We start from the raw sequence: 15,515 nt of genomic DNA, 5'->3' as shown, positions 1-15,515 counted from the left end.
GTTTTCTGAAAACAGGCTTTTAAATCTAGTTCTCATCGTGTCACATTTGCTGTGCATTCAAAGACAGCGGTCAAATATCAGGCTCTGTCTTTGGTGTTTACTTTATTTCTCTGACTTCAAAGTGAGAGGATTTATGTGACAATCCTGTTGTAATAGTAAAGCCTTTTTTCTAGGACACAACAAAATGTAAATGTCTGTAAATGAACTGGGCAGCTATTTCAGAATTTAAAAAAGCGCAAATTAAGCAAATTTTCTGTAATTCTGAAGTGTGGTGGAAACAAATATTTTAATAGGATCAATCCAAATCAATACACTAGGTGATGCCATTTCCACACATTACTGTTTGTGCGCTGTATAGGTTTATCAGTAAAACTTTATGTCTGTGCTAATGTAATGGTCATTTCAATTGAACATTTGCTTTCTGTAAAGGCAATGTGCTACCAAATCATGCATACTCCACTCTACAGAACTCTACTCCACTTTATGCCGGTCCACTCTACGACATGCCACTCCATTGTATGATACTCCACATCACATCACTCTACAATACGCTACTTCCCTCCACTCCATGCATACCACGCCACTTTACTCTATGCCCTCTACTCAACTCTATACCACTTTACTCCACTCCAAGCTATGCCATACCACTTAACGATACTCTATGCCACTCCACGACACTCTAAGCCGCTCCACTTTATGCAACTCCCTCTATGGCACTCCACTTTACTCCACTCAATGGCACCCTACTCCACAATGTCATGCTATGCCACTCCACTCCACTCTACTCTACATGACTTCACTATACTTCTCTCTGCAACACTACTCTCCATGCTACTCTACAACACTCCTCTCCATGCCACTCTACAACACTCGACTCCACTCTACACAACTCCCTCTATGCCATTTTACTCCACTCTACAACACTCTATGCACTCTACTCTATGCCCCTCCACTTTACTCCCTCCTTGACACTCTATGCCACTCCACACACACTATGATTTCCTATGCCACTCCACTTTCTGCCACTCCACTCCCTCCACGCCACTCCGCTTTACGCCACTCCACAACACTCTATTCTACTCCATTGTATGGCACTCCACTCTATGACAATCTACTATACCCTACACCGGATCTATGATGTTACAACGCGTTATTTTACAACGCAGACCGTTACATCGCAATTTTTACAACGCAGGAACCATTACAATGCAAACCTTTACAACGCATGTCATTACATAGCAGATGCTATTACAACGCATGGCATTACATCGTAAGTATAGGTAAGTATACCTTTTTAAAAAAATGTAATTAAGTTAATTTAATTAAATTAATTTAATTAAAATACATTTTAAAATAGTAATTATTTTTATTTAATAAATTTAAATTTATTTATTTAAATTAATTTTAATAAAAATTGTAAAAAAATATAATTAAATTAATTTAAATATTTTTTTGATTGTAATTAAATTAAATTATTTAAAATAATGTATTTAATTTAATTATTTTAATTAAGAAATGTAATTAATATAATATAATTAATTTAATTTAACCTAAATACACCCCTGTACCCTAAAACCCAAACCCTGCCCTGAAACCTAAAAACACCCCTGTACCCCAAAACCCAAACCCTACCCTGAAACCTAAAAACACCCCTGTACCCCAAAACCCAAACCCTACCCTGAAACCTAAAAACACCCCTGTACCCAAAACCCAAACCCTACCCTGAAACCTAAAAACACCCCTGTACCCCAAAACCCAAACCTTGCCCTAAAACCTAAAAACACCCCTGTACCCCAAAACCCAAACCCTACCCTGAAACCTAAAAACACCCCTGTACCCCAAAACCCAAACCCTGCCCTAAAACCTAAAAACACCCATATACCCCAAAACCCAAACCCTGCCCTGAAACCTAAAAACACCCCTGTACCCCAAAACCCAAACCCTACCCTGAAACCTAAAAACACCCCTGTACCCCAAAACCCAAACCCTACCCTGAAACCTAAAAACACCCCTGTATCCCAAAACCCAAACCCTACCTTGAAACCTAAAAACACCCCTGTACCCCAAAACCCAAACCCTGCCCTGAAACCTAAAAACACCCCTGTACCCCAAAACCCAAACCTTGCCCTAAAACCTAAAAACACCCCTGTACCCCAAAACCCAAACCCTGCCCTAAAACCTAAAAACACCCATGTACCCCAAAACCCAAACCCTGCCCTAAAACCTAAAAACACCCCTGTACCCCAAAACCCAAACCCTGCCCTAAAACCTAAAAATACCCAAACACCCCAAAACATATACCTCAGTACCCCAAAACATATACTCCTATACTCATACTTATTTTAAAAATTACTTAAATTAATAAATTTAATTTATAATATTTAAATACATTAATAAATATTTTTATTTATTTTTATTTATAATTAATAATAATTAAATCAATTATATAATATTAAATAAAATAAAAAAAAATTATATACTTACCAATATTTACGATGTAATGGTATGCGTTGTAATACCATCTGCTATGTAATGCCATGCGTTGTAATGGCATCCGATGTAATGGATCCTGCGTTGTAATAGCTGCGTTGTAACAGCATTACATCGTAAAAGTTGCGTTGTAAGTGATACACACCCCCTACACCATAACACTCTACTCCACCGTTTTCAATCCCTCTACACCACTTTCCTCTACTCTATGACATTCTAATCCACTCCACTGTACAACACTCCACTACAATCCAATATATGCCCCTTCACTCTACGCCTTTCCACTCTACTACCTCCAGGGCATTCTACACCACTCTACAACACTCCATCCTACGACACTACACTAACTTTTAGCCAAGCTGAATAGCAGCCATGCTGATGTACAACATAGTTAAAACACATTGACAAAGCCATTAGCTCTTGCATAGGTGAGACCTATTGGCTTTGCCAATGCTTCTTAGTTATGGCCTTGACCTCTTCTTTTGACCCTTGACGAGATACTTAAGAGTTTCAAATATTCTCGGAGGTGAAATGTTGCTGTCATTTTGAAGTAGGAGGTTACTTGTTGCAGGAGAAACTTGAGGAGGAACAAAGCTAAGATTGGGGTCAGCCCACCTAAAGTCTGACCTAGGCTGTCTCCCGCAATGAGCTAACTGTTCTGCTTATTACATGTATGGTTCTGTGCATTAGGTCTAATGCAGGGAGTGCCAGCTCTAATATTCTGTGAAACAGGCCTACAGTTCTTTGAGGAGAAAAGAACTCTATAGAGTGAAGAGGCAAGGAAAGAATTCAAATTCCATCATGGTTGACATGCACTACATGCACCAGGACCTTTGAGAATGCATTTACATTGTTTTACAAGTACATATCCATCTGTTGATTGTTCTTTCTTTCTAATCACAGCCACCCTTCTTTAAGAGAAAGACATTTTTGGCACTTGCTCAACAACACCCTTCCATGTTCAAGCCTTATGTTTGCATGCATGTCAGCTGCTGTCAATCGTTTCCTGTAAAGGCCAAGTAAATAAGGCTATGGATAGTACATGCGAAAACAGGTTTTGCATGTAGATAATGTTGTGTCCATCTCACGCTCCAGAATCTAATCCTCTTAATCAGTGGTTCTTAACCTGTTCCTGGGGTCTAAGACTACTGTGAAAATTAAAAATTATTAATAGATTAACCCCTTGCATGCTTGTGACGGCCGGGAGCCGTCACCGTGGACCTGTGCGGAGGATGGCCCCTGTCCTTCCGAATCCCGCCCACTAATAAAAACTCCTGCTCAGCTCGAAAATTTTGCGCGCACAGAAGGGGTTAATAAAGTGTATATAAATAAAGAAGCAAGATGTACAACTGAAATTTCTAAAACGTTTTGTAAATGTGAAGAAATTTGAAACCAGAGGCTAAAAATCAAGTTAGTATCCTGAGATTGATTCATGGGAGCGGTGCAAGTGCATCAAACAGAATATAGTATGGACATTGAGTGGCCTCAATTAAATTTCTAAAAAAGCTCCAAACTTCCTATTAAAACTTTGATTTTTTTAACATTTGTTTGTGAATTAAATATTTTCACCATTCGTGTGTTTGCTTCATGAATGCTTGCTTCTGTATTTTTGTGTATTGTTTTGCAGTTCAAATTATCGAAAATACTTGGGCTGGGATCTTCAGGTTCCCGTAATGACACGATGGGCATTCCCAGATTCCAATAGCAATTCAGTTGTTGTCCCCGGGTTCCAGTAATGATTAAATGGTGGTCCAAAGAAGTCAAAATGTTAAAGCCCACTACTGTAAATAAAATGCCTAATAGGTAGAGCTTTTTAAACAGTCCAAAAAGCACACGTCTGAATTTAGACATTTATGCCGGGTGATTTTACCTGGCTATATGAATTAGCATTTTGCCCTCGGATAATGCTTCTTAGTGCTCACTAGGTAGCCTACACTGATCACAAGCTTTTGCAAAACCACAAAATCTCACTTTTGGGACCTACTGGATTTGCCAATGGTTAACAAAGAGTAACGGAAAAAGGCATTAAATTAAGTCTTCCTTGCACTTAAAAGTTTACTGGTCGTTACACTGTATACCATATAACTTTTATCATGGTAAATCAGAGTGGTCTCCAGTACTATTCTATTTCAATTTTGTACATGCAGTCATGTAAATATAGTCAGTCTATGCTGTATATGTTTTTGTTTACAACAAGGGGTGGTGATGGACAGAGTCTCTGAATTAAGCAGAGTACTCTCACCCAGTCAAGAGATCAGGGCTAGATCCAACACCGTTTTTTAGCTCATTGCACCATCCCAGTTTCAGAACCTGGCTGTATGCAAATTAGTCTGTCCCTGGCCCAGTGCATCATGGGAACAGGGCAGACCAGACTACAAAAGCCAATTCTTACACTGGGAAGGAAACAAGCTTCCGGGGACCGGTTTCTGCCATTTCAGGCGTCTTCGGCCCGGCTTGCTTGAATCCTGATGGTGCAATGAGCAAGGGACTCACATCTGAGTATACCCTTCCACGCTTAGGGTGGACAAAATTATTTACAACAAGGGGTGGTGATGGACAGAGTCTCTGAATTAAGCAGAGTGAAATGCCAGAAACCGGTCCCCGGTAGCTTGTCTCCTTTCTGGTGAAGAATTGGCTTGGTAGTTTGGTCTGCCCTGTTCCCATGATGCACTGGGCCAGGGACAGACTAATTTGCATATAGCCAGGTTCTGAGCTGGGATGGGGCAGTGAGATAAAGAACGGTGATGGATCAAGCCCTGATCTTTGGACTGGGTAAGAGTGGTCTGCTTAATTCAGACACTCTGTTCATCACCACCCCCTTTTCTGTATCGTTTTTGGCCACTATAGGTGTGGCAGGGTATACTCAGACATGAGTCCCTTTCTCACTGCTCCATCAGGATTCAAGCAAGCCGGGCCGAAGAGGCTGAAATGCCAGAAACCGGTCCCCGGTAGCTTGTCTCCTTTCTGGTGAAGAATTGGCTTGGTAGTTTGGTCTGCCCTGTTCCCATGATGCACTGGGCCAGGGACAGACTAATTTGCATATAGCCAGGTTCTGAGCTGGGATGGGGCAGTGAGATAAAGAACGGTGATGGATCAAGCCCTGATCTTTGGACTGGGTAAGAGTGGTCTGCTTAATTCAGACACTCTGTTCATCACCACCCCCTTTTCTGTATCGTTTTTGGCCACTATAGGTGTGGCAGGGTATACTCAGACATGAGTCCCTTTCTCACTGCTCCATCAGGATTCAAGCAAGCCGGGCCGAAGAGGCTGAAATGCCAGAAACCGGTCCCCGGTAGCTTGTCTCCTTTCTGGTGAAGAATTGGCTTGGTAGTTTGGTCTGCCCTGTTCCCATGATGCACTGGGCCAGGGACAGACTAATTTGCATATAGCCAGGTTCTGAGCTGGGATGGGGCAGTGAGATAAAGAACGGTGATGGATCAAGCCCTGATCTTTGGACTGGGTAAGAGTGGTCTGCTTAATTCAGACACTCTGTTCATCACCACCCCCTTTTCTGTATCGTTTTTGGCCACTATAGGTGTGGCAGGGTATACTCAGACATGAGTCCCTTTCTCACTGCTCCATCAGGATTCAAGCAAGCCGGGCCGAAGAGGCTGAAATGCCAGAAACCGGTCCCCGGTAGCTTGTCTCCTTTCTGGTGAAGAATTGGCTTGGTAGTTTGGTCTGCCCTGTTCCCATGATGCACTGGGCCAGGGACAGACTAATTTGCATATAGCCAGGTTCTGAGCTGGGATGGGGCAGTGAGATAAAGAACGGTGATGGATCAAGCCCTGATCTTTGGACTGGGTAAGAGTGGTCTGCTTAATTCAGACACTCTGTTCATCACCACCCCCTATTCTGTATCGTATATGTTTTTGGGCAACTTACTACCTACTTTGTTTCCTAAAATGATCTAGGAGCTTATTTAGTATTTTGAGAAAACAGTAGCAGGGATGCCGTCACCAGTGATGTCATCGATGAAGTAATTTGATGTCATCAATGTTATTTAACTTCTCATGAGGGGTGTAGCATGTGAGGTCATAAGCAGTGCTTGGTGGGGGAACAAGATATAGTACTAGATCTAGATCTCGACAGACGGATTACTCCGTCACAATGGTGACGAATATCTTCTCTGCTGAAATATAAATCCCATAGGATATCATGGAGTTTATATTTCGGCAGACAGGATATCCTTCACCGTTGAGACAGAGTAACTTGTCTGCCAAGATCTAAATCAGGCCTGTAGTTAGCTCAGTAAACTATAAATGGTGAATTTAAGTGGTTTTTTTTAGTTTTAAAATCTTCGTTTTTGTATTATTTTAATGCCCAACTCGCCTTTGACCTTTCTTTTAAAAAAAATATATATATATATATATATTTTATATTCTGTTTATAGCACAAACCTAGCCCAAGGGCATTAGAGCACTTTACAGCAGAACTAGACTGCGTAACACATTTTCTTTTTTGGATACAGGGAGGTTAAGTGATTGGACTAGAATCACATGATAGACTAAACAGGCAATGGCAGCAAGGGACACTCATTGCCGCACCACTACTTGTGTTATATATCATAGGTAAACCACTCAATCCTCGACAAATGTCCACCTCAAAAGGCTAGCCATCATCATTAGCCTTTCATTAGTCAATATCTATACAAAAAAAGAACTCTGCAGAAATGTTCATGTCTGTTGACAAGGAATGAATAAAAGAAGTACAAGACCACATACGAATCAAAGACATCTTGCATCGTATTTATGTTTTCAAACGCAATACTGATTGTGTTAACTGTTAGAATCCTCTTGATAATTGCCTCTCTTTTTTTGTATTATATACACATATATATATATATATATATATACACACACATACATATATATACACACACACACACATACATATATATATATATATATATATATATATATAAATAATCACATGTTGTTGAACACAGACCGGATTTCGAACCAAGTTCCCCAAGTTCCTAAGTTGGCAACTCCACCACTGGGCCTCATCTCTCCTACTCTATGTTATCTATCCAATGTTATAACTTATATGTTAAAAGATACCTTAATCAATACATTCAACATTATATTAATGAAGTACCTGGTATTGCCTTTGCCCATTTCACTGCCGCAATCACTTGCCGCCCTCCAAGCATGTTGAGACTGGACATGATCCTCCAAGAGGTGTCTGGTAAGGTACTGTCATAGCCGGCATACAACACTTCAGGCTCAATGACTTCCAACAGGGAAATCAAGGTGGGCGTTAACTGCGGCATGGAGGCTGGGACCATGGCCTTCAACTGCGGACTATCTGAGCTGTCTCTCATCGGCGCAGGACTGGCCTGCTGGATCCCTTTAATCTTCTTTTTGGTTTTTCGGGCTGCAAAACATTTATTAAAAGAAAAATAGCTCAATTAAACACAGGCATCAAACGGATAACTGACAGTTGGACTTTTAGACTAATCAGTGAAAAGATGTATTACAGGGTCAGCAACGCCAAACCAGTAAGAAACAAATATCAAGCTGACAACATGAGAACACCACAATCACTGAGGGCCATTACCACTTACAGGAGAGGCCCGACACGTTCGACCTAGAAGATTCACTGATACGTGTAAGTGCTGCAAGCTGCTAACTGACTTTAGAAATGCCTCAGCAACACTATGTGACTCGTGTTTCTGAATCCACTTGTAAAGCCACCTGTTGATGGGTACACAGGAGGATCAGATACATCAAGAGTCATTACTTGGGTCTACTGGTGGGAAATACTACGCTCACACCGTGGGGCCTCTACCTTCACTTTTACTCTGACACAGAGAGAGGAGGGGCAAATGAGCTTTGAATAGGACCAGAGTAGTGTTATTGCCTTGTGGTCCACCACCCCAGCTGTCAGCATGGACAATCAGACTATGTTGTCATCAACCCTTGCAGTTTGGCTTTATGGGAGTGTTTTAGGCCTCTGCCTCTCCCCCTACTAGGGAACACAATCTCTGAGGAGCAAAGGAGAGGCTGCGTCTTGAGCTCTCATTTTCTGCTCATGGAGCGGAGGACTATTTGCCAACTCATCCGTGTATTCACACGTTAAAAAGGCTGGCAATGTTCCTCCACAGTAGGTCGAGGAACCCACATATGGCCTTGACTGAAGTTAAAAAATTCCAGCAGGGGATGAAATATCAGACATTCAGGGTGTACAGAACGAATCAATCTCTTACAGATAATAAAAATGCGTTCTTTATATAATCGTTTCACCCATAGCACTTCACACAGAACCTTTATGGATGCATTCATCATTATTCGATTTAACTTGGCACTGTCTTTGTTGACTTAGTAAGGATAAAAAGCTAATGTGCCTATGCTGAGATCTGAGCAGGTTCCCCACATTTCACATACACAGCTTAGCTCAAGTTGCTTGCATTTTCAACCCATAAAGCAAAGAATCTTCCTGATGTAATACAGTCATCAGAGGCCGTCACATTTGTACCTTTATCTACACCCTTAGGATGTGCTAGAGGCTTTGCAACTGACTAGGGAGCTACTGACTAGGGAACTACTGTTCTAATCCTGGCTTCCCCTGCTTGATCAAATTGACTAACTATCGAACACGCACTGCTGTCAATTGTTACAAACATTGGTGACTAAACCTGCAGATTTACTTCTATGCTTGGAGTCGATCTACAGATTTTGAGGAACTCAAGAAAAGTTTTCATGAGTACTCTGCAAGAGATATAACGCACAGGTTTTTCAGGGATGATGCTGGAAAACATTTGTGTATTTCCATTTACATTCATTAGAAGGTACTTTCGCATGCACAACTGTATACACCACTATTGCATGTGGCAGTGACATCCATAATTTCTTCTTTTTAATTACGTTCCGGTATTAATATTGTTTCACCTCGAAGAATAAATAGACCGCCACCAAATTTGAGGGGCTCCCTTCCCATTCCAGCCCGTAGAAAGGGATGTATTCCTAAATCATGAATGATTTTCAAACTGGGACCTACTGGGTCAATAAAAGTTGGGCGTAATCACAAAATCACAAACCCTTTAAGTCTTTCTTACCCTTGAATGCTCACTCAGAAGAACATCTTCGTGCGATGTATCTTTTTACGTGAGTAAAAACACGTTTTCTGATCGGCAAAGCAGCCTACTTAGGCAAAGCTGAACTTGAGTCCACAAACACCTTTGAGAAGGGGCCCAATGCGGCCATGGGATTCAGTCCCCTTATTTGCGAAGACTGAGAGCGCTTGGGGACCAGCTAAACGGAAATCACAGACACTATAAAACAAGCATTTACAATGCAATAGGTCTCGGGTTAATTAAGTTTGAGCTATTGGCTTTGCCTAATATTGCAACACCAATTGCACCAAAAGTCTATAAATTGTAGGCCAAAAAAATGTGTATTTATTTTTGTAGCAGTGGTGGCATGCTGCGCTTTAGATGAATATGTTTCAAAGTAAAGTGCGCCATACTGCGATTGTTACAATAGTTATTTGTGGATGCGTTAACAATTGATGTGTGCACTGATGGCTGGTGGTGTGTGTGCCTGTAGAAATTGTGCACTGATGGCTGGTGGTGTGTGTGCCTGGTGGAAGTGTGCACTACCGGCTGGTGGTGTGTGTGCCTGGTAGAAGCGTGTACTGACGGTTGGTGGTGTGTGTACCTGGTTAAAGTGTGCACTGACGGCTGGTGGTGTGTGTCTGATGAAAGCGTGCACTGACAGCTGGTGGTGTTTGGGCCCGGTAAAAGCGTGCACCGACGGCTGGTGGTGTTTGTGCCCAGTGAAAGCGTGCACTGATGACTGATGGTGCCTGTGCCTGGTGAAAGTGTGCACTGACAGTGTGGTTGTGTGTGTGTGTGTGTGGTGCTGTGTGTGTGGTGGTGTGTGTGTGGTTGTCTGTGTGTGTGGTGGTGTGTGTGGTGGTGTGTGTGGTGGTGTGTGTGTGTGGTTGTCTGTGTGTGTGGTTGTCTGTGTGTGTGTGGCTGTGTGTGTGTGGCTGTGTGTGTGTGGCTGTGGCTGTGTGTGTGTGGCTGTGTGTGTGTGTGGCTGTGTGTGTGTGTGGCTGTGTGTGTGTGTGGCTGTGTGTGTGTGGCTGTGTGTGTGTGGCTGTGTGTGGCTGTGGCTGTGTGTGGCTGTGTGTATGTGTGTGTGGTTGGCTGTGTGTGTGTGGTTGGCTGTGTGTGTGTGTGTGTGGCTGTGTGTGTGTGTGTGGCTGTGTGTGTGTGGCTGTGTGTGTGTGGCTGTGTGTGTGGTTGTGCGTCTCGAGCTGTGAATCCTTTTAAATAAAAGGAGAGGCGCCTGCACTGGTGCAGTGTGCGCTTCTGGGTATGAACATAGACACATACTGTCTCTCACTCTCACACACTCTCACATCACATACACACAAACACACACACACAAACACAGACTGTGCTGGGGCAGGGCACAGGACCTGCCGTTCTTGCCTTGAGACACCATAGAGTTAGAGCGCATGTCCCCCAGGAGGCACACACAACACAGGCGTGCATGTGCGCCTCGAGCTGGGAATGCTTTTAAATACAAGCATTTGCAAGCTTTGTCCAAGGAAAAGTACACAGGTGATGTCCCGATGTCCGTGCAGTTATTTTACCTGCACCAGAGCTAATAGTACAAGCATTTGCAATGCAATAGGTCTCACATTTGCGTGAGTTTGAGCTATTGGCGTCATAAATAGCAATACATTTTATTTATATGTTTTGAAAATTGCAAGCTGTGCATAAACGCACACTATGTAGGTTTTCTGAACACAAATAAAATGCATTGTCATTTATAATGCCAATAGCTCAAACTGTGGTAAAAGCGGGACCTATGCATTGAAAATGCTTTTTGTTGTTGTTGTTAAGGGTGTCCTGGTTCTCCTCAGTTGCTGCAATTGAACTCCTATTTGAAAACAACAATGATTAATAGTAAAGCATTCCGTCCTTGGTAACACGGAGTCCTATTGGAAGCTTATCTGTAGATTTATTTTTACTGTGCATGGCGGCATACACAAGTGTTGTTTAATAAGTCACTGAATGCCAGTTACACCAACATAAAAATTAGTTTTCTTGCTCTTTTGCGATTGAATAACATAGGGGTTATCTAACTATTTGGACAGCCATGTCTTATGTAGTATCAGGTTGGTTAGCATGTGGTTCCAAATTCGACATGCAAGTTTTAATGACCACTCTTTATTAATACACTAAACAATGTTTTTTTCTGCAAAAGTAGAGACGGTGCAGATACCTCGTGTGGCTGAATAATGCCAAGTGAAAACCTAGGCTCAAATCCCAGCGTCCCCGCTTAGCCAAATTGTGTGATCCTGGGAAAGCCACGCTACAGTGTAGTGCCTCATGTTTCTACACTGCCAAATTTAGGAACAACCAGAAGTGATTCTCTTCAGGTTGTATACTGTAGAAACTCCATTCAAATATGTTTAAAGATACTAAAATGTTTCTCTGTATACGAGGCCAGACTATGAGCGGGGTTGGGCCAGGGACTAGAGTGTGTGCAAATGATTTTTCTAGATTGCCCCACTACGTGCACTGTTGTATTTAAAGCGTTGTGGAAACGTGTTTCTGCCCCTCTCACATAGCTCTGCTTCATGCCATGCTCGACGCATTTCACGCACATCCTAATAAGCTCCACAGACACCCAAGAAAACACTGATTCTACCAACTAAGCACAAAAAAAGAGTAACTGTTACCCAATTGCCTAAAAAGCGCTCTGAAGCCTTGCTCGTCATGGAAAGCGCTATTCAAAATAAAATGGCGACATAAATTGATAAAACTGCACTCACCTCTGCACCTCCATGCAGCACCAGCACATGGGGGTTCTCCTGCTTCTCGCCATCACTAACCGGGAGGCGAGCCACCAGTCCGCCCACTCTCCATCCACTGTGGACACTGTGTGGGCCGCGCCGCTCGCCACATCGACCCCAAGTTTGGCCAGTAAGAGGCAGACCTGCTTACACCCAACGCACAGTCCTAGTGCTTCACCGGACTTGTGCACTTTGCTGATTACTGGAACAGTGTACACTATGGGGGGTGCCTCGACCTGTACTCCCCGACAGTACCTGGATGTATGCACACGAGCTGTGCCACTGGCCTGTGGAGAGCGTGGGCGTCTCTGGCCTGTGCACACCCGGGTGACTCGGTGCAGAGCTCCTCTAGGCATATTCTAAAGTCACCGGCCAGAAACAGGAGCAGGAACCGAGGCTCAGACAGGTGAGTCACAGACAAGAATAAGGAGCCTGTCCTATGGCCCAGCAGCAGGGGCAGGGGTTGTGTCCTAAATGCAAGGAGTGTGTCCTGTGCCCAAGAGCATGAAGAGAACGGTCTGTCCTGGCAGCGGTAACACCAGTCTGAGTACAAGGAACAGGACACTGACGGTGCTGCAGTAAGGGGCACGGCGCATGCGTAAAGCCGAAACCTTCCTTGGGGCACGGCGCATGCGTAAAGTCGAAACCTTCCTTGGGGCACGGCGCATGCGCAAGCAGCGGGAGGTATTGCTAGCGTCTCAGCTTCCGAGGAGGACAGCGCGTTCACGCGCGCGTGGCCGGCGCAAATCGCCTTGCGCGCGGCCAGGACTGTCCTCCTCCTGGAAAGCTGACACGCTGACTATAGGTCTTTGGCGAGAGCGAGCTTCGCTCGCTTCACCGAGACCTAAACACCTGGTCTTTTCCGTAAACCAGTTTCCTCCTATGCAGTCAATACCCAAGGCTGTAATTGGGTGCAGCAGTGCGCAGGTTGAGCTTCTGGGCTTGCTATTCACGTGAATACCTGGGCAGGGGTTCACTGGCACACAAATTTACGCACCCTGGTGGCAGTGTCTCGTGCAATTTTTACCACAGCATGGTAATCACGAAACAGGCATGTCTCCTGACAAAATCACATAATATTACAGCAATTTTCTTCTACTGGAGCCTCGCTTGCTGTAACTTGCATCTCGCTTCCCTCTGCTCCGAACGAACGCCTGGGCCTGCTTGTTGTGTAAAAACATCCAATCTTTCTGTACTTCAGTGTGACAAGCCAAACAACCCTCTGACAACCCTTATGCAAGGCAGGGCGTGAGGGAAGAATGGGAGCCTTGTCTTCCCCTGGGATTGTTGGGTGAATGGTTTACTGTTCAAAGAGAAGACAAGGTTCAATTGCCAGTATATCTGTGTGCTGCGATGTTTGGCAGCTTTGAGTGTGAAAAATGTGCCTAGTTACGTGAAATTTCCCCCAAAATTATGCGCAATTACATGACATTCAAACCATCATTTTGTGCCTGATTTTAGCGTGAAAAGCATCCTCACATCCATTTTGGAAGCTAAGACATATTTTGCCCTAAAAAGTGTGCAATAAATCACTACCTCTGCAAACAGCAGCCACTCGCATCCTGATCGTTTGCGTTGCTCCCATGTGCTTACGCTACATTTTTTCCACAAATGGTGCATGATTATGCGACGTGGCATATCAGCACAATTTCATGACGTACTGCATATTCGGCTCAATGCAAAGTTAACAAAATGACGCAATATTACACCGGTGTAACTTTAATTTCACCCATGCCTAGTTCTGACGCACATTTATAGCCTCAAACGGGTTACACTCCATTTCATTCTTCAATGTTACTTTGTTGGCTATGTCTGCCATGATACCTTCATGATGGGAATTTTACTGGTCCTTATTGTGATGCGGCAGACTACTCTTGGGGACTGGGTTTTTCACATGAACGAGGGACTTTACGAAGAATGTCACAAAGTAGATGTTCAGTTTTACTTTTGGTTGCTCAAATAGGGAGGAGAAAGCAACAGTTGGCTTTCTTCCAAGTCTCAGCAGATTATATGAGTACAGTGGAGGGCCAATAACAGCAGGAAGGTGAAGCACTGATCCAGTGTAAAAGCTAGGCGAGTGTCCGGGCAGCAGTTGAAATAAGCTCTGGAGCACCGGTCAGACAGAGTATTAATTGGACATTGTTCCAAACCTATGTGGAGGTCAAGCACAAATGCGTGTATTAGACTATTATCACTTTAAAATTACTTTGTCCAAACTATATTATGCTGCTGGATTCTTTTGAGGGGACAAAATTCATTATTTTATATTTGTACAGTAATTTTGTTTGGCACTTCTGGTCATTCATGATTTCTGAGAAAAATTAAGAATCAAAGGCTTTGGATTCAATTATTTCTTTGAAGAGTGAAGCAAGTTACCAGTTGGCAGATGAATGACACACAGACGTCAGGTTATTCCTTTAAATCAGGTGTAGAGCCACAGGTAGAACTCCCACCAGGAGCCAGTGTTTATCTAGTTCAGCATGTATGTCGTCACATGCTGGGCTACCCATCAGTGGCGGGACAATGGGTAAAGGACAATCAAGACACACTCCTCACACCAGCTCACTTATGCACTAAAGAGGACATATAGAATACCTCAACTAAGGGACCTAATGGTGCCCCCTGCACAATTTGTAAAATAGCATGTTAGGAACAGCAAGGTAGCACTTTTTAAAAAAAATAAATAATTGAGAGTCTCTTTTACCGAACACAGAAGGGACCTCACTGTACAGGTGAAAATGCTGGCAAACACTTTGTGGGTAGCTATGCGCTTTATAACTCCGGCAAATAGCAATATTCCAATGCACTATTTCTCAATGTGCACAGTGGACAATGTGGTAGTCCAGATGAATTTATATTAGGACATTAGTTATTGATCCATGGTCACAGACTTTAGAAGCTGTAGCTTTGATCATGCTAGCTGAAACCATGAGAGTGTACTGCAGTGCTGCAGTCAAATGGCATGTAAAGGTGGCAAACATCAGAGACAGGGAGATCTTGCTAAACAGTAGAAGGTGAACTTTCATTTGTCCAGTTCTCAGACCTGATAATCGTTCTTTAAATGTTGTAGGCAATTCACTTTCCTGCACCCCTGCTCGAAAACATGGCCAATTCTAGACAGTCAGACAGGTATAGGAGAGCCACGCTAGGTGTGCCCGAGACACAGCAGAGTTTCGCTAGCACAGTAATGACGCCACAGCCATGTCTAG

General features: G+C 43.3%; 1 protein-coding gene across 2 annotated transcripts in view; it reads right to left on the bottom strand.

Annotated features, from left to right (window-relative positions):
* The window catches only part of NR3C1 (nuclear receptor subfamily 3 group C member 1), a 597,661-nt gene that overhangs the window by 104,058 nt on the left and 478,088 nt on the right, over positions 1 to 15,515 (bottom strand). For both annotated transcript variants that reach the window (XM_078653058.1, XM_078653059.1), the window contains exon 5: positions 7,591 to 7,869. In XM_078653058.1, the coding sequence (XP_078509184.1) occupies positions 7,591 to 7,869 (279 nt within the window). The remainder of the gene's footprint in view (positions 1 to 7,590; positions 7,870 to 15,515) is intronic.

Source organism: Lissotriton helveticus, chromosome 7 (assembly GCF_964261635.1).
Source record: "Lissotriton helveticus chromosome 7, aLisHel1.1, whole genome shotgun sequence".
In the NCBI taxonomy this organism is placed as follows: domain Eukaryota; kingdom Metazoa; phylum Chordata; class Amphibia; order Caudata; family Salamandridae; genus Lissotriton; species Lissotriton helveticus.
This window is presented reverse-complemented; position numbering and strand designations above follow the sequence as displayed.